This window comes from Mauremys reevesii, linkage group 7 (assembly GCF_016161935.1).
Source record: "Mauremys reevesii isolate NIE-2019 linkage group 7, ASM1616193v1, whole genome shotgun sequence".
Classification (NCBI taxonomy): domain Eukaryota; kingdom Metazoa; phylum Chordata; order Testudines; family Geoemydidae; genus Mauremys; species Mauremys reevesii.
The window spans coordinates 33,226,681-33,251,720 of NC_052629.1; the positions used below are offsets into that span (position 1 = coordinate 33,226,681).

The following is a 25,040-nucleotide window of genomic DNA, read 5'->3' on the forward strand; positions in this document are numbered from 1 at the left end:
TGGGGGGCGCGGGGGCTGGTGCCGGTGTAGCGGCACAAACAGCAGTGAGCAGCCTGGCCCCAGCCTGCCACTCCTTTCCCCAAGCCTTCCCGGTTTCTGCCTCCTCCCCCAAGCAACGCCGGGAGGTGACAAGGTGGAGTGGGGCAGGCTGGGGCCAGGTCGCTAGGCGTGAGGCCCCCTGCTAACCCTCCAGGCCACCCTGGACACCCCCCCCCCATCCTCCTGAAGCGCGGGGCCTGGGCGGTTGCCCTGGTCCTTCCTATGGATTGGATGGCTCTGCTTGGACCCCACATCTCCCTGAACTGCGGGGTCCCCCAAAGCACAGGGCCCGGGGCGGTTGCCCCAGACCGGATGGCTCTGCTTGGACCCGGTCTGGGCACCACCAAAAGCTATACCAACCTGGCACCCATGCGCTACACGCACCCTGGACAGCAGGCGCCAGAGAAACAGCGTGGTGCACAGAGCCCACAGCACGTGCCCAGAAGCAAGGCCAGACAAGCAGCGCACGGCAAACACGCCCGGACAGCTGAGGGCTGAGACACCCAGCGTCCAGACACGCCGCACAGCCCCGAGGTGCCGCCACAGGCCGGGCCGGGCGCTCATCCCGCCCCGGCACATCCCCAGCCAGGCAGGCCCCCGACACCCCACGCGAACGCGGCGCCGGGCTGGGCGCACACAGGGCCCCGGCTCCGGCCCCCTCCGCCCCGGGAACGCGCACGGCAGCGGCGGCTCCGATCCCGGGACGCTCAGTCCCCGCAGCGGGCGCCTCCACGCTGCCGCCGCTCCCACCCCCCCTCCGCAGCGGGCAGGACGCCTGCGCCGTGCGCTGCCGGCAGGAGCTCCGGCAGCGGCGCCGCATCCAGAGCAGGTTGCGGCGGGGACGGGAACAGCATGAGCTGCGGGCGCTGAGGCTCCGCCGCCCAGCCCGGCCCAACCCGCTGCGCGGAGACAAAGGAGCGAGGCCGCTGCCGCCGCCGCCATGGGGGAGCGGCCCCGAGCCCAGCCTGGCGCCCCGCCGGCTGCAGCCGCCCCCTCCGGCTCGCTGCTCAACGGGCTGCTGCACAACGGCTTCCACCCGCCGCCGCCGGTGCCCGGCCACGGCTCCCCGGCCAAGAAATGCAGGCTGCGGAGACGGCGGGACTCGGGCAGGCGGAACAGGCCGCGTAAGTGATGCACGCGCTGGGCTCAGGCTTGCGCCGCCCTCCGCACACCCCGCAGTGCTGCCTCGCCAGCTCCACCGGCGCGGGGAGAAGGGCTTGTTACACAGCGGTGCCAGCCCGGCTCCTGGGCGGGCACCCACAAGCCCTAGCCTCGCCGACTTCAGTTCCTTTATTGCCTGCCCCCGAGGTCCCCAGGCTCCTGTTAGTCTTTTAGGGGGAAAGGGATCCCTTGTGACCTCCTCCTGGAGAACAAGGACTTTGCCTATAAATGAGTCCAAGTCCTCTGTATCTGTTTCACTGTTTGAGGTCAGTGATTTTCTAAGGCCAGCTACGGGGGGGATGCCCATTCTTCCCCCTTTCGCCAGCTTGGTGAGTGTGCTGAGGATTTCTGCAGTGTGACTGACAGCCCCCTCCCCCCCATACCGCAAAATCAGTTCATTAATACCCATCTTATTTCAGCCAATAAAACTGTGTTTTGGGGACACACCTACTGATACCATGTGGGCTGGGTCAGCGATTGACCAATGAGGAGGCTGGAAGGTGGTGGGTTTGTGGATTGGTTTCTTAATTGCTGTGTCTGAAAGCTAAAATGAGAGATTTCCTAATTTACAGCTGGCATAAATGTGACCTTGTTAAAAAAGGCTTACAGTTCCGATACCTTGGGATGTAAATTTGTAGATGATATAGCCTCGGATTTTCAGTAGACACACCTTGAATCAGTTATTAATTTAGCTGCCTTTGACATGGTCCTCTGTGACTTAGACATTCCAATGAAGCTCATAATTGCTAAGAACCATTGTAAGTAAATGAGACGGGTATGAATTAAGGTCATTAGTAGACTTGTTAATGTTTTATTGCTGTTTTTACGTATTTCATTACTGAACAAAAAAGGAAACGCAAACCACTTTTGCATAGGAATAATATTGTACTTGTATATGTTCACCTGTAAAATGAAGAATAGTTAATCTGGAAATTAAATGTTTGATTAATCTGCTTTATTGGAAGCATTTTTATTTATACTGTTGATACAATCTGAAATTTGTATGTAAAGTGTATTCTTTGTGATTATTGCCTATTTTTTGTTGTTGTTTGGTTTTTTAAGGACTGGTAAATTGACTGCCCACTTAACATATTTTTTTTAAAGCTGCAAGTCCAAGTGTCTTCAAAATATTTGTACTATTTATGTGTTTCTTCATTACTGATAACATACTCTATTTGACAGGTTTCAGAGGAGAAGCAGTGTTAGCCTGTATCCGCAAAAAGAACAGGAGTACAAGTACTCCTATACTCTATTTGCTTAGTAATGGATGACTTTTAATACCTAGGTTCAATTATGAAAGAAAGCTATTTAATTCCAAAACTTTATATGTAAATCCAATTGTGAATTGACATTAGGAAACAAACAGCTCTACTCTTTGCTGCATGCTTGCTGTAGTGGTTGGAACTGAGATTTATTGACCTCATTCACTTTCTCCTTTGTATAGGGTTTTTAAGTTCAGCATATTCTGAGCAAGTAATCAGAAATAGTTAGAACCATAAGTACCCTATGCCAAAACATAATGTAGTTTAAACTAAGTACAAAATAGTTTGTGTGTAGATAGATATCTTGGATTTCTTCTGGATTCCATGAGATGTATTGTTTTGACAGTAGATGACTTCTCCAGTGGAATTTTTTGGCGTTAAAGTAAAGTTTCTTTCTCACCAAATGTGTAAAAAGACTTGTTAGAGATAAAGCTAAACCAACACTTTCAAAGATAACCTTGTTCATTTTAATACAGGCTTACTGGACTGGAGTTTGTTTGTTGTTGTTTTTTTGGTAGGTTAAAAAACCTGGTAGTTAATAAGGTGCAACAAAAACTTCTTGTTTATATCCTTGGTGGTGGTGGTGGTTCACCTCCTTGACTTGCCCAGTGATAATAGCTTATAGTGAAAAGATTTAAAAACAAGAAAACCCCTTCCTCTCAAACTAACTATAGGAACAGAACTGTTTTATTTTTAAAAATAACCTGTGTGTTGAGCTGTAATTTTCATAGGGCTACTTATTAAGAACCTTTTTTCACATATATGGTTTATTTTAACTTTAATATCTAAGTGTCACCACTCAATATCTTTTTGTTTTGTTTTGTTTTTGTTTTTGTTTAAGTATAAACAGTATGTCTGCATTGAATAGTCATTTAACCTCTGCAGTACCTGTACACATTCTACTCTGCATTTGGTAGAAGGAAGAGTTGAATGACAACAGACTAATTCTTATTTGCAAAATGATTGTGATATCTACTTTAAAAACTACAAGAATAATAATTAAGCCTAGAATGCATATTTGAGGTGCAATAAAACAAAACCACAGATTAGCATACTTGCTTGGTAGTTTTGATTATATATTATTAAGCTTGGTCTGCACTATTGTGTCAAAGTTTAAAAATATAATTCTGAGTGTTATGAAGAAACCGGAAGGATAAGATTTCTATGGAGTCACATAATCTCTTAAATAAGAGGGAATAAGGCATTTCATTCCTTCAAATCTTTTTCTGAAAAGACCAGAAGCATGGTAAACAATCCAGTAGTAAAGATTATAAAATTATTGGTCTGCAGTGTCCTACTGAAGACACCAGTTGATGGTGAAACAAACACCCAGTAGACTCAGTTCAGGCTCAAGGGAGTAGATGAGTTTCTTTAATAACATCGTTAATAACATCTCTAATAAATTTGGGGGTTTTATAGCTGTCTTGTACATAAGTATATTTACAGCTATGTATTACACTTCCAGGAGAATAGTATATTCTGGCACTTATTTTAACATGTTTCATATTGTTCACCAGAGAGCAAAGGTATAGAAAATAGTGTAAGATTGACAGGATCTGAATAGAGCACAACAATGAACAATCCTGTTTTTCTGGTTTTGTATGATGTTTAACATTGGTGCTTGGATATGTATGTGTGTTAAAGGGCACATTGCAAAATGCATGTGGTAACTGCACTAAGTCTTCTAGTATTGACCACTATTCTTGCCAATTTTCTTTCACAATGTGCAAAGCATTTCCTAGTATACCAACAAGAAAAAGTTGTCAAACTGAAGGTATAATTGCATTCTAAATCCACATAAGTGAAACATTTATTATGTATTGATTGGTATGGAGTCTGCCAGAACATGACAGACAGGAATAAAGACTGGAAATACAGGATTTTGGGAGGGGAACATTCTCACTTGAAACCAAAACTGTTTGCTAGTTAGGATATGGTATCTACTTTTCTGAAGCTCTTGAATTGATTCTATCATTGTTTGGGGATCCCCTCCCAGCCACTCCAAAAGGATAGTTTTATTTTAGCTTGCACTGAATGATCTGTTGGTGACCTATTGTATGAATTTCTTTTTTTTTGGATCACTTGTGCATATATCTAGCTAGCTTAGGCCCCAGCCTCACAGCTCTTTACAGAAAGGTTTCATTTACATGGAATAACCATGTTAAGTTTTTGTAACTATTTTAAAGCATCCACTTGATGAGCCTGTTCAGATGTGCTTTGGAGTGCAAGGAATTATGACACCCAGAAAGACAAGATGATGATCATCAGGGATAGTCTTCATAGCTAACTTTCTGTGTCAATTCCCATCAAATAGTGGTGTAGCCACATAGGTCGCCTCTTGTACACCTCAGCTAGCTAAATCATGCTTCAAGGTATTACCCTGCATACACTAGGAAAAAGGTCAAATTAGGTCAAGGTTAACCAGCATGTGCTAAACTTAACCACTTCTAGTCAAGACAGACCTTTTAAGGGTACTGATCAGAAACAGTACCTGAAAATCAATTGGAATCTCCTCTCCTGTCACAGAGAATGTGTGCTCCTGGCAAGCAGCATTACTTAATAGGAGAGCACCTGCAATATGCACTAGCTGTAATTTCTAAATGTTTCAAGCTGTAGCATCATATAGCATATATTGTTTTTGAGCCAGCTTGTAGTTAGATTGTTGCAATCATTCACATACAAGGTACACGTGCACACAGCATAGATTTTTATAGCGCTTTTACTCCCAAATGCTTTGCTGCCTGAAAAACACAGGGCTTATTCACCCACAGTGACATGCAGGCATCTGTAGGGTGGAAAGTTGCAACTATGTTCTTTGCCAGCAATACTGTATAAGTTTGTTTGTCTCCAACTGAAACTGCAGGGAGAACTTAAAGTAAGCAGGACAGAATTACTCACTGGATGTCACTCAGGACATTAGCGCTCCATCCTTTACACCAAAATGCTATTGGATCTTCTAATGATCAGGACCTCTTTTCTACATCTCATCGGAAGAAAACACCTCTGGCAGCACAGTGTCCCCTGACAGCATGCTGAAGAATTGTTTCAATATTCAGAGGAAAGAGTGGTGTCAAGCAAATAAGTGTGGCTGTAAGCAAATTCAAAGCAAGTGGTGCTTTGGGGCTCTGCATCCTGTGAGATGAAAAGATGCCATATCTCCTTCTGCAGCAGTAGAATCGCACATACTCATGCATTTCAGCAACAACACTGGAAAGTTAGAGAAATCGTGACCTGGCTTGATCCTCCTCACTTCCAGAAGCTTGCTTAATCACAAATCCTAAGACTGGGCCTCCTATTAAATCATCACTTCTTGCAGCATCTGTGTTTTCCATGGAGGTACCTTGCTCAAGAAATGACCCAGTCTGACTCTGCTTATCTTTTAAAATTACATTTTTAGGTAATCAGTCTACAGTATGTTTGGGGTAACACACCCAAATAAACATACCTGTCCTCACATTTATGTGAATAGGCGATCATACTAAACATCTATATGTGTTTTCCCCCCAATAGGCAGTAGGCACTCAATAAGCACCTACCATGTTAATGCCATTTTGTTTATTCTAAGATTATGTAACAGGATGGACTCATTGTAGTTCTTCAATGCGCCCGGGACACTCTGAACTAAGCAGCATTTGAGATGCTCACTATCCACACCCAGCAGAAACAGGATGTAAGGTTGGGGTCCTGGTGACAGATAAGCAGGTAGGCTTTACTTGACACAAAGCAAAACAAATATTTCACTTTGATTCAGTAATTGTTTTAAATTTAAGCATTTATGCAGTGCTCAAGAAATAATCAGTAAAATAAGAATGATTATTGCATCTAGATTCTTCGTAAGACCCAAGGCAGATATTTCACAGGAAGCATTTGGCAGAAATGAGGACGATGCCATCCACCTTTATTTTCTCCAATTGACGAGGAAGTAGTAGTTAGTAGTAAGCAGTAGTTAAATCTCACACAGCTACACTAGAAGTGCTCTATGCCAATGGGAGAGCGCTCTCCTGTCGGCATAATAAAACCATCTCTGCAAGAGGTGGAAACTATGTTGGTGGGACATAGCGCTGTCCATACCAGTGCTTAAGTCAGTGTAACTTACGTTGCCTGGTTATTTACAGGGTTATTTTCATCCCTGAGAGACAGAAGTTATACTGACATAAGTGGTAGTGTGTACAAGCCCACAGTTAAAGCAGTAGCTTTCCAGCCTGTCAGTCAGCCTAAGCATCTTCAATGCAAAAAGCCAACTGGGAACCAGATTATGTAACATTCACTGGATAATCACACTTTTAAAGACAATCCCTTTTGTGTCCTATTGTTGCTGTGAGACCATTTAAGAGGTTACAGTGGCTCCCAGAGCTATGAGAGAACCAATGTGGGATAAATTCTCCCAAGTGCTAGGTTTTAGCTGTAAGTCTACTCTATAAAGTCAGTAGGAACCTTGTGGTCCCCTGCCCAAAATTCTGAGTACATGCTACTCCAGAGCCATCCTTCTATATTTGAGGATTTTTTAACCAGATACCAGCTGGATGCAAGAGTAAAAGGAGCCACTTAAGGAAGCCATACTACCAGGGCCGGCTCTACCATTGTTGCTACCCCAAGCAAAAAAAAAAAGAACCTGCTCGGACTGCTGCCCGAACTGCCGAAGTGTGTGCAAAAAAACCCCCCCAAAAACCCCACCTCTCGGACTGCCGCTGCCCAAACTGCCGAAGTGCAAATAAAAAAAAAAAGCCGCCCCCGGACTGTGCCGCCCCAAGAATGGACGGAACGCCACCCCTTAGCATGTGCTGCGCCAGACACGTGCTTGCTCCGCTTGTGCGTGGAGGCGGCCCTGCATACTACTGTGTCAGACTCTGTGGAGTGGGTGTGACCTATGACAGATTACACAGAGGTCCATGAGTTTCCCTGCAAATCTTGGGACATTCATGATGATAGAGGCCTGCACCACCCACTTCTTTTGTGGGCTTTCAGGTCCCTCCCATGAAAGGGCATGTTGAGACAGACACTGAAGGCTTCAAGTCTTGCGGAGTTTTCTTCTTAAATTGTGGCCTTCTATGGATTTTTCCTCATAAGGCATGATCTGGCATCTGGATTTTGTTTTGGATTTTTAAACTTCGTGATGAAGTTGCATGTTCATTAATGTCGTAGTCCAGATTCCTGAAATTAATAGCTTTGAAACGGAGACTTAAAAAACCCCACCTTTCTACTTGCTTATCAAAAATGTAACATTGTTTTGTTCAGCTTTTAGTAAAGTGCATTACTTCTAGCTGGAATAATTTGAAAAATGTGAAAAGTACCTTTGTGTTCTAGGTACTCTATCTAGTGAGTCTGATTGCGTTTCTATTCCTAAGGAACACATTATATTTTGAGGTTCTATTATGTACTCTTGACAACTGCTAAATAAAATGCAAGAAAGTATTTCTATATTTAACTGCATGGTTTTATCATTTCATAATTCTGCACAGTAATGTTTATATGGGCTCAAGCATGTATGGATACTAGATAAGATGTATTATGGCCATATTAGTCTGTATCCGCAAAAATAATCAGTCCTTGTGGCACCATAGAGACCAACAAATGTATTTAGGCATAAGCTTGCCCAAATAAATTTATTAGTCTCTAAGGTACCACAAGGACTCCTGGTTATATTACCCATGAGTGAACCTTTCCCCCAGATACACACCAACAGCTGGGCTATCAGATTACTTAATTATGTAATCTTTTAGATACCTTCTGTGTGCTTAGTTGCATGCTTTTGCTTTGAAATGTCAAAGAATACTAGATGGATTTTTATATACAGGTAACAATCAGATAAGTTCTTGACTCAGTATCTAGCATTACCGTTATACATTTAAAAACTGTTAATGTTCACAGGGGGAAAAACGAATTTATCTAAGTGTGCACACCAGTTCTGCACCAGATTACTGTTCTGGTCTAATATGTTTACTCCATTCTCTTAGGTGTTTATGACTCATAGTAGGGCTTTCTATGTCAATGCTATGCTTTCTAGGACTGCATTTCACATTATTAATGTATCCTTTGTAACCTACTGCAATGCGGACCTGTAGCCAGGGGCGGCTCTAGGAATTTGGCCGCCCCAAGCACGCTGGTCCCGCGGCTCCGGGGGACCTCTTGCAGACGTGCCTGCAGAGGGTCCGCTGGTTCCGCGGCTCTGGTGGAGCATCTGCAGGCTCGTCTGCGGGAGCTCCACCGGAGCCCTGGAACCAGCGGACCCTCCGCAGTCATGCCTGCGGCAGGTCCACCGGTCCCGCAGCTCCGGTAGACCTCCCACAGGCATGACTGCGGAAGGTCCGCCGGAGCTGCCTGCCGCCCTGCGGGCAAAATGCCGCCCCAAACGCACGCTTGGCGCACTGGGGTCTGGAGCCGGCCCTGCCTGTAGCAGAGTTGTCTCCTCTCGCTCTTCTCCCAAGGAATGTATATTTGGTGTTGAGATTCTTTAGGAATAGATTTCCCTCTGCTCAGCAGAGTCAATTAGCAGTTTAACTATTCTCATCATGCAGTTTTGTTTAGCTAAGGATAATCCCATTATTGATAGATTAAAGAGTAATTTGGAAATTACAGAGGAATCAGTGACTTCCTTATTTCTTGTATAATAAATCACACCTATCCAAAATATTGTAGCAGTACTTATTATCAGCAAATAGATTTGTCAGCATTTGCACTGTAAATAATTTTTTAATTTTTGATAACTCAGTCACTCAGTTTAAATTCTGGAGTGCCTGTGACACACAGGTTTAAATAATTAATCCATTCATATTTAGTTTAGGGACAGAGTGTCTGGTGGAGAAATAGAAGCACAGTGATTGTATAACAGACTACAATAGGGAACACACCCTATTTAGTTTAGGGACAGGTGTCAAAATATTGAAATTAAAAGTTGAGTTTACACTTGTATTTTTTCTTCATGCTTCCCATTAGTGGTTGCATCAGTGGGGACATTACTATTAATTGGTTGAAGTCATTGTAACCACTAAGTTGTGAAAACCTGCATGTGCAGAAGACACAGTAGATAGAAGGCCAGCTATCTGTCTGCCTTAGTGCTCCTACTATTGGTACCATTGGATGTAGTGCTACTGTAAGAATTTGAAGAAACATGCAGGCATAGTTTTGGCAACTTAATAGTGCCTCATTTTTCAGATTTTTTTGTTTATTATTAACAATACCAGTAAAAGAGCAGTTTTGCCAAAAAAAGTTAATTTGTTAATTGCTAAATCCTTTATTCAGAATGCAGAGATGCTGATTATGATTCTTTACTGCCCTTTTACACTGCACGTTATTACCCATTAGTGTCACAGTTGATGGATTTTAGTGGGAGTTTTCAGACTCTGGAATTTGGTGTGTTCCCTATTGTAGTCTGTTATACAATCACTGTGCTTCTATTTCTCCACCAGACAACCAGTGCTAGACTCTGCAAAGGAAACAGTAAAGCTGTGCATCTGCACTATTGAAATATCAGTGGCTATGGGTTTTGTTTTTTTTAAAAAATCACACTTAAGTGTTTACTCTGCCCCAGAGTTGCAGGGAAACTGCTCATGTTCAGGAACAAACATTTGTTCGTTTTCTTCTACAGGTGTTAGCCTGGCCCATAGCAGAGGGAAAAGACGAGTGAGGTACATGGAGAGAAATAAAACCAATGACCTAATAAAAGAGAGACGTAGTCCCATTTAGGCTTTTTAAAAAGTGGGTAGACTACATAATTATTGCCCCCTGTATTATGTAAGTCCTGTCATGTGTAATTAATCCTGTTGACTACAATATTTGTTCACCTCAAATAGAACCGTTTTTTTCATTCTACCTGTTAATGATTCCGTGGAATTTCCAGAAACTGACATGATGTTGGGACACCTCATCACATGCACAACACTAGTCATGCATGAAAACCTTGTCACTGGTTTCTTTATTTACTGTTTGATTCAAAGCTCTCATGCGCGTGATGAGTGCGTCTTTCAGCGTTGGTATCAAGTGAGTGTGTTGCCCCTGCCAATCTTCAGAGTGCTGACTTCTCCATTGGCCCCAGTTCTCATGCTACGAGCTTCCTCACCAATAACTGAGGACATGTTGCACATCAGGACCTCCTTAGACAATTGGCTTCAGCCTTCGGTGTATAGGCTGAATTTGTGCAGGAGAAAACACATAAGCTAGTGGACATTCTTCAGTTCTTGATCTCAGGGAGCCAATGAGAGGTCATATCAAGGGAGGTATAAGTCCATGCTTGAGGGCAAAGATGTTGGATCTCATGGTCAGGAAAACTTAATGGACTGCCGCCTTACAAATGCAAATTGCAAACCAGCAGGCAGGGGAATAATTTTGGCAGTTGGCAGTAGTACTGCCCTCAACCATATTTTAGGCAGACACCTTACCAACTGAAAAGTGTTGGGAGGAGGCCCTGGGGAAGTAGCCCAGGGAATTGTAGCTGTTCCAGAAGGCACTCTAGACAGCTGCAGTCCACAGGGTTCTGGGCTGGAACCCGGGGTAGAGGGCAGGCCCGGGTTCCCCCCAAACCTCCCAACTCCTGATCCAACACAGGAAGATCTCTGAGGCTAGCAGAATCCACCAATAAGCGCAGGACCCACCAAGGTAGAGGAGGAACTTTATCACAGTAGTAAGAAGCAGATCCAGGAAGTGAGTCCTTAGTCATGTCCAATTCACATTGGACTGGGGATGATCCTGCACAAAGAAAAATCAACTCTAACTTAGGGCTGTTGCGTTATTTTTTCTTTTTTAAATTAATCGTGCAATTACAAAAATGGTTTTATTTTTGAGTACAGTTATGTAACAAAAAAATCTACATTTGTAAGTTTCACTTTCATGATCAAGAGAATGCACTTCAGTACTTCTACCAGGTGAATTGAAAAATACTATTTCTTTATCATTTTTACAGTGCAAATATTTGTAATAAAATAATATAAAGTGAGCACTGTACACTTTGTATTCTGTGTTGTAATTGACATCAATATATTTGAAAATGTAGAAAACATCCAAAAATATTTAATAAATTTCAATTAGTGTTCTTTTGGTTAACAGTGCAATTAATCGTGATTAATTTTTTCAAGTTAATCGTGTGAGTTAACTGTGATTAATCGACAGCCCTACTCTAAACCCAACCCAAAAATTCAAGTTCATTGGGGCTCTACAAATTCAAGGGCCTTTCTCCCATGTGAACAATTCCAGGCAGTTCAGTACCTATGTCTGGAACTCCAATCGCATCCTTCCACAACAGCCTGTGAAGTCAGATGGTTACTAGGCCATATGGCTGTATGCATTTACATAGTATAGCGTGCGAGGTTGCATCTTCGTACCCATCAGCAATGGCTGAGGTTAGTCTGTCATCCAAGTTGCCAATCATTGGACAGTCTTATGTGAGTGCCCCCAGAAATACTGGACTCTGTGCAGTGGTGGATGGAGCATTGTAAGAAATGTTGGGGGGGGGTCCCTTTGTCTGTCCTCCACCAATAAGAACATTAGTTACTGATGCCTACTCAATAGGTTGGGGGAGAAGCATCAATGTTAATTAATGATTCAGGGCTTGTGGGTGGAACAGGAAGCAACTGGTCATGTCAATGTGCTGGAACTTCAGGCAATATACAACACCTTCCAGGACCATATTTAAGGAGCAGCAGTGCATGTACTCCAGGATAGTACTACAGCAATGTGTTATGTGAACAACAGGGAGGAGCCTGGTACAGCCAGCTTGGTCATAAAGCAATGAAAATTTGGCACTTCAGCATACTGTGTTGAGGTCCATTTTCTGAGAATGAGGTGGCATCCCTTCTTCGATCGACTTATTTGTGACAGAGGACAACAGAAAGTGTTATCAGTTCTGTTCCTGAGCAGAAATCAGCCTGGAGTCCGTTTCCGACATGTTCCATCTGAATTGGGAAGAGAGCCTGATGTATGCCTTCCCTCATATCTCTCCCCATATTCAAGGAGGAGCAGCAATGCTTGGAAGTGGTTCAGGAAATTCTGCTTAGTTGTAGAAAACCAGCTACAAGACCCATCTATTTGTCTACATGAAAATGATTTTTGATTTGGGCAACGTCCGAGCAAATTCAGCCCACGTCAACTTGGATTCAGGACATTTTGGACTAATTGTTGCATTTGAAATCTTTGGTCTTTGCTCTTAGGTCCCTGAAGGTTCATTTGGCTGCGATCTCAGCTTTACATCATCCTATCCAAAGAAAGTCTGTACTCTAAAACTCCCTATAATGATTTTCAAAGGTATTATTCACCTTTCTCCTCCAGTGAAGGAAATGGTCCTCTTGTGAGGCCTTAATATGGTGTTGGCGGTGCTAATGGGTCTGCTTTTTGACCCAATAGCAACATGCTCATAGGCTGTCTGCTGGGAGAGGAGTGCCATTCTTGTGGCTATAACATCTGCAAGAAGAGTCAGTGTTATATAAGCCTTAATGGCAGATCCTCTATATGCTCAGTTCAAGAACAAGGTGGCTTTAAGATCACATCCAAAATTTTAGTTCCAAGTGGTGTCTGTTTCACCTTAATCAGGTTATTTTCTTACCTCACAGTTAGGGTCCTACCAAATTCACAGTCCATTTTGATCAATTTCACGGTCATAGGATTTTAAAAATTGTAAATTTCATGATTGCAGCTATTTAAATCTGAAATTTCAGTTTTGTAATTGTCGGGATCCTGACCCAAAAAAGGAGTTGGTGGTGGGGGAGGGAGCGTCGCAAGCTTATTGTAGGGGGTGTTGTGGTACTGCTACCCTTACTTCTGAACTGCTCCTGGCGGCGGCACTGCCTTCAGAGCTGGGCTGGAGAGTGGCGGCTGCTGGCCAGGATCCCAGCTCTGAAGGCAGAGGTGCCATCAGCAGCGGCGCAGAAGGATGGCATGGTATCGTATTGCCACCCTTACTTCTGCGCTGCTGCCTTCAGAGCTGGGCGCCTGGCCAACAGCCACCATTCTCCGGACACCCAGCTCTGAAGGCAGCACAGGAGTAAGAGTGGCAATACTGCAACCCCCCTAAAATAACCTTGTGACACCCCCCCTGTAACTCCCTTTGGGGACAGAATCCCCAATTTGAGAAATGCTGGTCTCCCGCCATGAAATCCCTATAGCAGTGGTTTCCCAAACTTCAACAACCTGTGAACCCCTTTCACTAAAATGTCAAGTCTCGCGAACTCCCTCCTAAAAATGACTATTTCCAGGGATTTTCTCCTTTACCTGAGTATAAATTATAAAAGCAGTGATCTTGGAAATATAAAAGTTGTTTTTATGACTTGCTTATTACACACTATTTATTATTATTTATCATTACAGTATTTTTATTACGTTATGAAAACAGCAACACTCTTCCAAGATCTCACTTTCGTAGCTTGTATCACTTTGAATAAGCCTGTTATAAAACAAGGCTCCTGTGTTTCATCAAGGAGTATCAGCTGTGAAACAGCATGAAGGTATTTAAGAAGACAATTCAGAGTTCCTCCTACACAAGCATTCAGGTCTTGATTAGTCCAGGAAAACAACACACATTACAACAAAGCTTAAACTTCTTCTTCATAATAATTTTAAAAACAATACTAGTTGCCTATTTAATTTTAAAGCTGCTGAAAATATCCACCTCCTTTTCCATTTCTTATAAGAGTCTTGAAGTTTAAATCTCCTCAGTGTGGTACATATGCTTACTTTGATCTGCTTAGCTCTTGGAAGTCAAGGGGCTGCTGGCCCCGTGCTGCCTGGGATCCCTAGGGACGACTCTGTCCCCCATTAGGGAACTTTTCCTGAGAACTCCCTGTAACATTTCACGAACCCCAGTTTGGGAACCACTATCCTACAGTATAGGGTAAAAGCGCACACAAGACCAGATTTCACAGGGGGAGACCCGATTTCACGGTCCGTGACGTGTTTTTCATGGCCATGGATTTGGTAGGGCCCTACTTACAGGTGGGAGTACTTTCTCATCCACAAATAGGCTGCTCTGCCAAATTGGCTGCCTGCTGTATGTAACGCTTAATGTTTTTCCTACTGTTGATAAAGCGAAACCTTTGTTACACTTGGCCCATGGTGGAGGTGACGGGAAGATGTGCTGCAGTCTGAATAGTAGTATTTTCAGTGCATACAGATCATGAGGGACAAATAGTACACAGAATCTATGTCCAGAAACGGGTTTGGTTTGAGGGATGGGCTCATGAGCTTTTAAGCACTAAAATAAAGTTTCACTAATACTTTTACTTTCTGATGATGTCTCAAGATCGTGGAGTTAAAACTACAGTGCTGGTGTTTTCTTCCTTTCTTTTGTCAAGAAGAAAATGTGCCATGCCAATGTGGCTACTTAGAAAATTTGGAGCAGCTGGCCAGTCTAGGAATCTTAGCTTCAGCACTTTTACCGATGTCAAAGATGGGAAGGCAGACACTATTTCTGGAGAGCTTGTTTCCCAAATAAGGAGCAGAGTAGGACAAAAGGGAGAGGAAAGGGAATATAGCTGTTATGCATTGCCAGCGTGACTCTTAACTTCACTCTCCTGTTCCTTTTTCATTTTCCCCCAATCCATTTTAATTCTCAATGCTAGGATTCAAAGTAGATGAAATTCAATAAGCATCCTATTTGAAGATGTGGTAATCTCTAGTGCCAAGTAAGATAGATGATTTCAGTAATATATTCATAACATCTGATTATATTTTTCTTCAGAGAAATATAATCAGGTTTGAGGAAGTGCCTAGAGGCTCGTTTTTCAGTTTCTCTGAGATTTTGTTTTAACTCTGAAGTTTTATGAATGAGCTCTGATCATGTCCAATAGGTGCAACTGTCCAGCAGTCCTTAGGATCAGGCTCTGATCTTGTAAACTTTGCTAACTTGAATTTCAGTTCTGTAGATACGCTAAGTAATATGATAAACTAAGATATTTATAGCACCTCTCTCTTTTTTCCCCTCCTTTCCTAGCATTTCCGTGGTTCGGAATGGATATTGGTGGAACATTGGTTAAACTGGTCTACTTTGAACCAAAAGACATTACAGCAGAAGAGGAACAGGAGGAAGTAGAGAACCTGAAAAGCATTAGGAAATACTTGACTTCCAATACAGCCTATGGTAAAACTGGCATTCGCGATGTCCATCTTGAACTGAAAAACTTGACCATGTGTGGACGCAAAGGGAATTTGCACTTCATCCGCTTTCCAACTTGTGCCATGCATAGGTTCATACAGATGGGTAGTGAAAAGAACTTCTCCAGCCTGCACACTACCCTTTGTGCCACAGGAGGCGGGGCTTACAAGTTTGAAGAGGACTTCAGAACGGTATGTGGGAAATGCACATAATCTCACTAAGGAGCATCTATCTGTGAGTCCTTCTCCAAAACCAAATACAAGAGAATCTTTCTATTAACTAAAGTTTTCAATAAAATTACCTCTTTGTCACTCCTAGACAGTCACTTTTTTAACTTAAAGAATTGCTAATTGGGAAGAACTATTTAGAACTTCCTTAGGGTGAGAGACTTGGTGGATTGATTTTAAATAAGCAAGCAGACTTTGATTTAAATAATGATAATCCTGTTTTTCATTTGTGATTTTTAGTTATTTTTTTAGTTATTAAAGAGAGCTTGATTCTCTTTGGTTGATAATCATTAAAACATGTCATCAGTTTGCAACTATGTATAGCCTTTAACACTGAATTTGGTATTTTTCTTGCTAACCAGGGGGATTTATTTAAGCAAATACATGTTCTTATTTACTAGATGACGATTAATTTTTTTTACGTGTGACTTGTTTCAAGGTCTGTTTGGATAGAAATTTTAATTCAATTAAAATGCCCCTGAAAGCATTTTAAAATTATTATTTAATGAGTTAAATAAGGCTACTGTAGATCTGCTAGATGCATAAGAAAATTTATCAAAACATGTTTTGCATTTAAAACCAAGTGATTTATTACACAAAGGAAATATCTGTTGTTAATGAATTGAACTAATTGTTTCTGGTCACCATGTCCTTCAGGAGTTTAGAATTAGATCTCGTCATCACACCTAGTTTTCTTTCTTAGATTGGAAAAGGAAAACAAGCTTTCCTCCTTTTTTTCAAATCCCAGTCAGCTTCTTAACTTTGAATGAACTATAGTCATTGATTTTTGAAGTAGTTGAATAAACTTAAATGAATAAAATATTCTCTCTCTATCTGAAAAAGGCTGCCAAAAGTTGTTAGAACTGCAACAGACGCTAGTTCCAGGTCATTAGCCAGTGCAAACAAATACTGCTTAATTTAAAAAAAAAATTATTTAAATGATTTTAATAGATTATAGTAAGTTTAGGCCTTTAACAAATATCATAATTTCAAATTAAATTTTAAATGAGTTTATTTTTTAAAAGAAAAATGTTTAAATTTTAAAAATCTGGTTTTGGTTTTTTTAAATTTTTAAATCATTGATTTTTGTCCAACCTGATGAGAAAAGGGGGAGGAGATATTTCTGTCCTACTCTACCCTTTTGCAATCTCTTGATAATGGATCCATTTGTTTTGATCTCCAGTGAACTGTACTGTGAGTCCGGTCATGGTCGTCACATACCGCTCATGAGATTAATATGTCTCAAATTTCTGAAACTTACAGGTGCTCATCTGGTGTTCTGGGCACCTATCCCATACACTAAAATTACTAAATAAGCAAAGGACTTCCCATAAATATGTTAATCTTGGCCCACTCTCTTCTCATCAGCCTTTCACAAGAGAAGAAGAAGAAGAAAAAAAGATGCCTTTTGCAGCCTCCAGGGAAGGCTAAAAAAATCTGGGCTCTGACAGCTTGAGTGGGTGGGGGAAGTGAGTTTCAAAACAGAAGACCCATCCCCTAGAGAAGGCCCTGCCAGCAGCTTTCTGTCATTTGTATTGAGGGAGCTCCAGTGCCCCTGCTGATCTCAACTGCAACTACCTGTCACAGGGGGAGAGCAATTAGGTCCTAAACCAATGAGAGCTTGATACATTAAAACCAACACTTTGAATTCCATGCAGAAGCTTGTTAGAAGCCATGGCATCCCCCAGAACACAGGTCTGAATTACTGCCAATGTGTAACATCACTTAGTGCAGAATGCTGCAGTCTGCTTATTCAGCTTCTGAATCATCCTGAGTTGTATCCATCTGTATAGTACATTGTGGCAATGTATTTTGAGCCTGGATAATAGTGGCAAGGTCTACATCAGAGAGAAAAGGTTGCACAGTGGCTTATTTTGTCATGGATCACAGTTTAAGAATCTGTGTCCTGAAGCATTGAAATGTCGTTCTCTGAGTTTCTTGCACACTTGATACTTTTACATGCACACTGTAATGAGTTGTAATGTATAACCTTACTATGAGGATGTATATAGCAAAAATTTAGATGCATCCTTTCATAGAAACAGTGTTTAATCTGATTGCATGCATATAAATCCATGGAGCTATGTATATTGGTAAAATGCTTTATTTAACTTCTGTAGCCTACTTTTGTATTTTTTCCCCTTGTAACATTCATTTTTGTATTTCATAACAGTATTTCTAAATATCCATGAATTGTACTGTCTAGTTTCCTTCAGGATTGCATAGCTGTAGCGGGAAAGTGTCTGCCCTATTATTGCAAAATAACACTTTCATATCCAAGCAGTAATGTAACTTTTAGTATTGCTGCTGCTTTCTTTTATTCCCCAAAGAATCACCACTACTTGCCTGTTTGAGAATCGGGTTCCAAATCTCCCTTCTAGCTTTAAATATTTTCCACAGATTTGATCTCAAATACCCTTTTTCCTTCCTATTCTCTCCTTTTCTCAAATATTAACTTTTCAGTTCCCCATTTCATATCTCTCCACAGTGATTGGTCCTGCTGTTCAGCCTACTCCTCCATCAGTTGGAATAATGGTTGCTACAGCCATAAAACAAAACAGGAAGCTGGTGAAGATTTCTTAGAAAGGGGTGATATGTTCTTAATTTCAGGTATAGGTGAAGTGGTGAGTGGATACATGTTACTATTATACAGATACAACATTACTACCCCATCCAATCCAGATGTAGATGTGTAATTAAAACAACAAGTGACTAAATATTGCACTGAAAATAAAACGATTCCCTTACCTCAACATCTTCAAAATGTTAGGAGCTAAAACATCATTTTAAAATCAAACTTTATTTTTGCCCAAGTTTATGGGACCCCACTGGAGAAGTGGTATAGTATAGCTTCTAGGACCTAGAAACACTTTTCCTGCATTATTGATCCTTGCCATAGTGAGTCTAAGCACTCCCCACTAGCTTCCACAAATCAAAAGGGACAAAGGACTGTTGCATGCGATTAGCAAACCTCATCCAGAATCTCTGTCTGCAAAACTGGGTGGCACTCAACTGGCAGAAATTACACACATGTTCCTTCTGCCTCAGATACTAGATTCAGTAGACCAGAAAAGCTAGAGCTACACTGAAGAAGGTTGCCTGACTGAAAGCAGTCCAGTACCATCACCAAATAGCTCACCATTTGGAGCTGTTCCAATTCTGAGTTGCAGAGGCAGATTCTTAGAGGTGCTAAGCACCTGCAATTCCAAAGAAAAGTCAGAGGGAACTGAGAGTTCTCATCACCTCTGAAAATGAAACCTTTAGTCGCAGAAACAGGGAGGCAGGTAAAAATCTCCTATGCCACAGTCAGCTGGATTTGCTGTTTAGTCTCCCTCTCTGATGTAGGCCATTTGTAAACCCTGGTGATTTAGGACAGTGCAGGAGAAAGGAGTGCCTGGGGATCATCCCGTGGTCCTGGGCAAAAATGATTGATAATTCCCTAGGCGATTGCTGCCATGCTTCTGGCATTTGAACATTCTTCCTTGGAGTTCTAGGATCCAGCTGGATTCATTCATCTCTTAAGTGAAATCACAGAAATAGGCTTATCAGCCAGAGGGCAATATATAATCCTCTGAGAGGAACATGAACAAGAATGAGTTAGTAATACGGTAGAATTTTGAGCTTGGCCTTTTTCCTTCCTTCCTGAATGATTTTACTGGTTGCATTTACTAGCAGGCAGCACTGTTGTTCCTGGGAGCTAGCTGTGCTGGCAGTTTTTCTTTACATAGTTTGTCGCTCAGTTCTGACCATTTTTCATTGGTCTGTATTACGTCAACTTCTTCATGAGTAATAGGTCGCAGGGTAGCTGGATCCTGTGAGTGGAACAGGCCCAACTCCCTGTTGTCAGTATTTATTAGGCCCAACTGAACCAATTAAAGGTGGGGAGGTCTGTACCTGGAGCGAAAAAGGCCTGTAAGAGGGTGGGATAAGGAGGAGTGATTGTGGCAGACTGTGCCTGGGGAGAGGAACCACAGAGGAGTAGGCCTAACTCCTGTGGTAGCTTCCTGGAACAAGGGGTCAGGTGCCTATTGAGGTCGCCCTGGGGGGGGGGGGGAACAGAATTGGCTGAGAGCAGAGCTGGATGTGAGAAGGGAGCTAGCAAGGACTGGGGTGCTGCAAGTGGCAGGATTACCTGAGACCCCACTGGCAGGATAGGCCATGAAAGACAAAGGGAGAGCTGAGGAACTGTGGGTTTGGGAAAAAATTGTGTGTGTGTGTGTGGGGGGGTCTGTTACATGCTTATGTTTGGATAAATAAATTTACTTAAAGGAGACTGGGTGTCAGAGAGTCCTTGTTAAGCTGTGGAGGAGCCCTGCCATGTCACCTATGGTGGAAAGCTGAGGTACTTTGGCCCTGGTAAAAGGGAAAAATTAGGTGGAACTTTGGTGCCCAGTGAAGAAGGGGAAGTCAGAGGCAGGGTGCTGCAGAGTGACCCTTTGCTGCGAAGGGGTGCTTAGGCGTCAGGTTCCCTATTTCAGGTTATGTCTGTAAAGAGGGCATGGGATTCTTTGCTTGCTCACCTGCAATATAAATCCTTTGAAAATTCTTTACCTTCTTCTGGAATACTCTGTCTATCCAAAATGCATGTTTCTTCCACAATAAAATGATTTATTATATAACAAGAAATAACTCACTCTGTCACTTGGCTTACGTTACAGAGAAAGTGTAGATGAGAGACACTTGAGATGTGGGGTGAGAGATGTGCCTCCAAATCTTTGACATTTCTATAAAAGACTGCCATGTTTCCCTACCATATTTATTTAGCTTGTGAATTATAAATCTGACATCAGAACCCCTCCCATTGCAGTTAGTGGCAAAATTCTTCTGGATTTCAGTGGGTCTAGGTGGGGACCTTGTTCTCTATTCTATAGAGAATCAATCTAATGAGATATCCCTGGAAGCGCTTTAGGCACTTTACCAGGGTGGGAGTGGGGAAGGTAGTTTCTAACCTTTTAAAATTGATTTGTAAACACTTTCTCTTTTAAAACAACCTTAGGCATTTTCAGGCAGATTCAAAGTGTCTGTTTCTAGGAGTGTATTGTTAGTCACTGCAATGGAAAGTAATAGGGTTAGACTGGTTTCTGACAGATGGTGGATCCTGTCATGTCCTGAAAGCGGAAATATTTCCGTATTAAATTTACACTCAAAGTGTAATGAAAACTTGTCCATATAAATTATATCTAGTCATTTTAAGCTGGAATGATATTTTTGTGTGTTCATTAAAATTGTGAACAATTATACGTCAATACACTCAAGAGGTGCAAATTGTCTTAGTGTACATCTGTTAATTTTATAATGTACATCTTACCTACTTTTTAAATAATATGAAACAGTGGAGCAAAAGTACACATAAATGAGAATAGGGAAAGTCTGCTCAGTGATTCACTACATAGTTGTTATTCTCAAAAGGCTGTTCTTTGTTACTGATGGAATCTTGATCTATACCTTCTATGCAGGGCTTGAAAAATCCCCTTGCTCACATACCCAGTAGGAAGATTCCCCAAAGAGTGCCATCAGCTACTAGAAAATCTGAGCTTTTGTTTTAAAAGGCCCGATGATTGCAAAGATAACCTTGATGTGAACAAATTGATGGGTACCATGCTGACTGCATAAAGGCAGCTCCCCATGTCTCTATTGCTGCCCATAGCTCTCCAAGATACAGAAGAATGGTGTCAGTTTTACCACTGTTATTCAGAATCCTTTGGGTAGCTGTGATACTGACAAAATTCTTGTTAGTTTTACTCTTCTTCTGCTTGGGAAGGCTAGAAGCTGTCACCTTGGGGCAGAGGAGTCAACAGTGGAATCTTGAGAAAGGTAAAGTAGTGAAAACTCTTACTGTCACCATCACCCTTAGCGGCCAGGAAGCTCTGGTGAGAACAGAGAATGCTCCTTTCTTTGCTCCAGCTTCCAAAGGAGGTTGGGGGAGAGAGGATCTTAAAACTTATCAGATACCTACTATCTTCAGGCTGATATAAAAAATGGATCCTCTCAAGTGAGGAGGGAGGTCCAGGTAGGTATCCTAGCCACCTCCCCTTTCTCTCCAGCTTGGATTGGGACTGCCCTTAAATAGTGGAACCCCACCCATCATTCATGTCAGTCTGTTGCTAGTATGGCTTGTTCTTAGACTTGTAAGTGTATGGGCAGATTTCCAAACTCAATGGGGGTGAGTAGGAATGAGGTAAACTAGAAGAGAAGTAGGTTCAAAGAGATTTTTGTGGGGAGGAGGCAGCATATTAAGGGAGGAAGTGGAGAACACCATTCTAGCGGGAAGTAGGGGAGAGGGAGATATACTGTAAAGGTATACTGTGATCCGTTATACAAAAGAAAATGGAAAAATTAGAGTGAGGCCTGGAAGAGAGAGAAGGCATAACAAAAACCAGAACTGTAGCAAGTGGGGCTATTGCAATTGATACAGTTGGTTTAAAAATGCACTTGCAAAATATTAAATATTAGAAATAAGTTTATGTATTTCCAAGAAAAGCCCAGAAAGGAACAACTGTAACTTTAAGCTATATTTAGATAGGATTCTAAAATTCAGATTTTATATAGAACACCCAAAAAAATTGTAACTGTTTGAATTGGTTTTGAAAACACAAATACAACTGAATTTTTATGTCTTTTTGACTTCATTTAAAAAAAAAATGTATACTCATCTCTGCCCTGGCAGGTCCTAATGAGACCATATATTTCCTTGCAAATATTTCAGATTTAGCCATTGATGTTCCTGAACTGGGCTGAGTCATCTTATTCTTTGTTATTGAAGTGTGAGGGCAGGTCTACATTTAAAACAATGTAGCTGCACCTCTGTAGTGCTTAAGTGAAGACAATCCCACACTGACAGGAGAGCTTCTCCCATTGACATAGCGCGTGGTGGGGTGGGAGGAGGGCTAGGTTGGTATACCTGTGTTGCTATGGGTATGGATTTTTCACACCCCTGTGTGATGTAGTTATACCAATATAGCTCTGTAGCGTAGACCTGGCCTCAAACACGTCATTTACTTGCAAAGAATTTTCTACTCTGTTCCAGCATGGTCAGACTTTCCTGTGGATAATTACTTTACTAATGTCAAGGACTTAAACCTTCCCAAAGATGCAATAAATGTTCCCCTATACTGGGGGGGAAATCAATCAGTAAAGGCCCCATTCACAGTGTCAGCTGCCACTTCCCTGGTGACAACTGTCTGGTGTCATCTCTTTCTCCCTGGAGTCAAGTCAACTTATACCCCTCTTGGTCTCCCTTTGTTCATTATTACACCTGCCAGAAAGGCCTTAATGAAAGCATTTGAAAAATATACTCTTTGAGCAGATGTACTATATTTGGAGGTGGGCATGGAGATGGAGTAGTGTCTGTCCTACAAACAGTGGCTTTTGTAGAATCTGTTGACTTCTCCAGCACACCACTGTACCCCACTGTCTAACCCTGGAACCTGCCTATCTTTGGAAATTACCTATTTTAGGGAAAGCATAGAATACGGCATTGCTCCCTCTATAATCACACTAGTTTCCAAGCTTGAGATAAACTTGTCCATAACTTCCTGCTCCTGATGGTTTTTCAGGCCTTCTTAAGAACCTCTCTGTTTTGTGGCCATCATAACTGTTTCCAGAACACTCCAATAAAAATGTAATAGGAGGTCCCAAACAAAGCCATTTGTGCAATGCAGTAACAAAAAACAAGAAATGGCTCCCACTTTAAACAAGTAAAACTCATTGTAAATTTCACAAGCTCCAATCTTTCCCTTCAAGAGTCCTGCTTGTTTGTTCAGCTGTTTCATCCTCCCAAACTAAAATTAAATTTGTGTGTGTGTTGTGAGCTGGGGAGACATTACAATGGTCAGCAGAATTCTTGTTATCAATAACTTCCTGGGGAGGGCAGCTTCAGCCAGAGGGGAGCTGGCTTTGTACATTCACTTTCTCATGTGAAAGAGATGATAGAAGGCTGGAAAATATCAGTGAATGCACTGACGTTACAGGAGGCCATCCTTATTGTAAAAGCTTTCACATAAATCTTTGACCTTTATCATGCATTGTGTACGAAACTTTGGTTCTTTTTCAGCAAAACTGGGTCTTGGAAGGTTGAACCCGGGGTGGATCAGAATGTGGCAGGGTAGAATGATGTCACCAGAAAAGAAATAGACCTACTCAATACCATGGTTGAGATCTAAGGCAACATCTATTTTCTGATGTGGGCAAGCTACTTGAGTCACTTCTATGAAGGAGGATAGATTTTGGTTAATGAACAGACCTGGTTCTCTTTCTCACGCTACCACTGACTTATAGTATGATATTGGGCAAATAAAGCTTTCTGTAATTCAGTTCCCTCACCTGTAGAATGTGAGTAAGTAATACTTACCTCATAAAGGTGTTCAGAAGCTAAAATAATTAACGGTTATAAAGAACTTTCAGCCTGCTAAATTGAGGGGCAAAACTTGTGACAAAATATGTTTTGTAATGAGGTTAAAATAATTGTTCTCTAGTAATTTTTTTGCTGGGAATATTTTGTGAGAAAGAGAGCAGAGGAAGGACTTTTTTCAGATGATTGTGCAGCAACTGACACCAGCACAGACACCTGAAAGCAGGGCAAATTCCCATTTCCCTGTTACCATGGATTGAAACTTTTTCATCCCCTGGGTGCAGCGAGCGGATCTGTTAGATCTTCCTCTATTTCCCCTACATTCCATTTCTCTCTAATGGAGCTCTTGATGGATCCCAAGAGTCACAGAAATTAGAATTTTTGCTGTCAGAATCATAATTTTGTTCCCAACATTCTTCTTGATACTGATACTTCAGGTTATTATTTCATTCTTAGGGCTGTGTTGTTATACTTTTCATTATATGAAATTGACTTATTGGAAAGACACAAACATTTACAGATGATGATTATGGTGCAGTGTTGAATGAGATTTCAAGTCCACAAGTTTTTGAAAGTCAGAATAAAGGGTCATATAACTACTAATTATGGCCCCTTGTTAATACATATTATATCAAGATGTTTATTATGCAGCATGTTCACACAGCACTGAACTATGTGTGATGTGAGTTACAAATAAAATGTATTGGAAAGTAACTATATTTCATTCCACTCCTTCAGTAATAGAGAAAAGTGAATTTTCCTTTGCTATTTGTGCATATTGCATCTGTCTACAGATGCATCTACAGTATGTAGTATTTTGCCTTCCTGCATCTGTGGTGTGTGACTATGTGAGGAAAGATCCTTATAATATATGTACATATTGGGAGAGGGTTATGGTTCCTGTAGGAAACTTTACTCTGAATTTG

The 25,040-nt window shown here is 41.8% G+C and overlaps 1 protein-coding gene across 2 annotated transcripts in view; it reads left to right on the plus strand.

The window, feature by feature from the left end:
* Nucleotides 1-859: 859 nt before the first annotated feature.
* The window catches only part of PANK1 (pantothenate kinase 1), a 36,927-nt gene continuing 12,746 nt past the window's right edge, over nucleotides 860-25,040 (plus strand). The window contains exons 1-2 of one of the 2 annotated variants that reach the window (XM_039481548.1): nucleotides 860-1,163; nucleotides 15,376-15,728. In XM_039481548.1, coding sequence (XP_039337482.1) covers nucleotides 980-1,163; nucleotides 15,376-15,728 — 537 coding nt within the window. In that variant the 5' untranslated portion in view covers nucleotides 860-979. Of the gene's footprint in view, nucleotides 1,164-1,767; nucleotides 1,959-15,375; nucleotides 15,729-25,040 lie in introns of those variants that run through there. The other variant, XM_039481549.1, reaches the window with a different exon arrangement.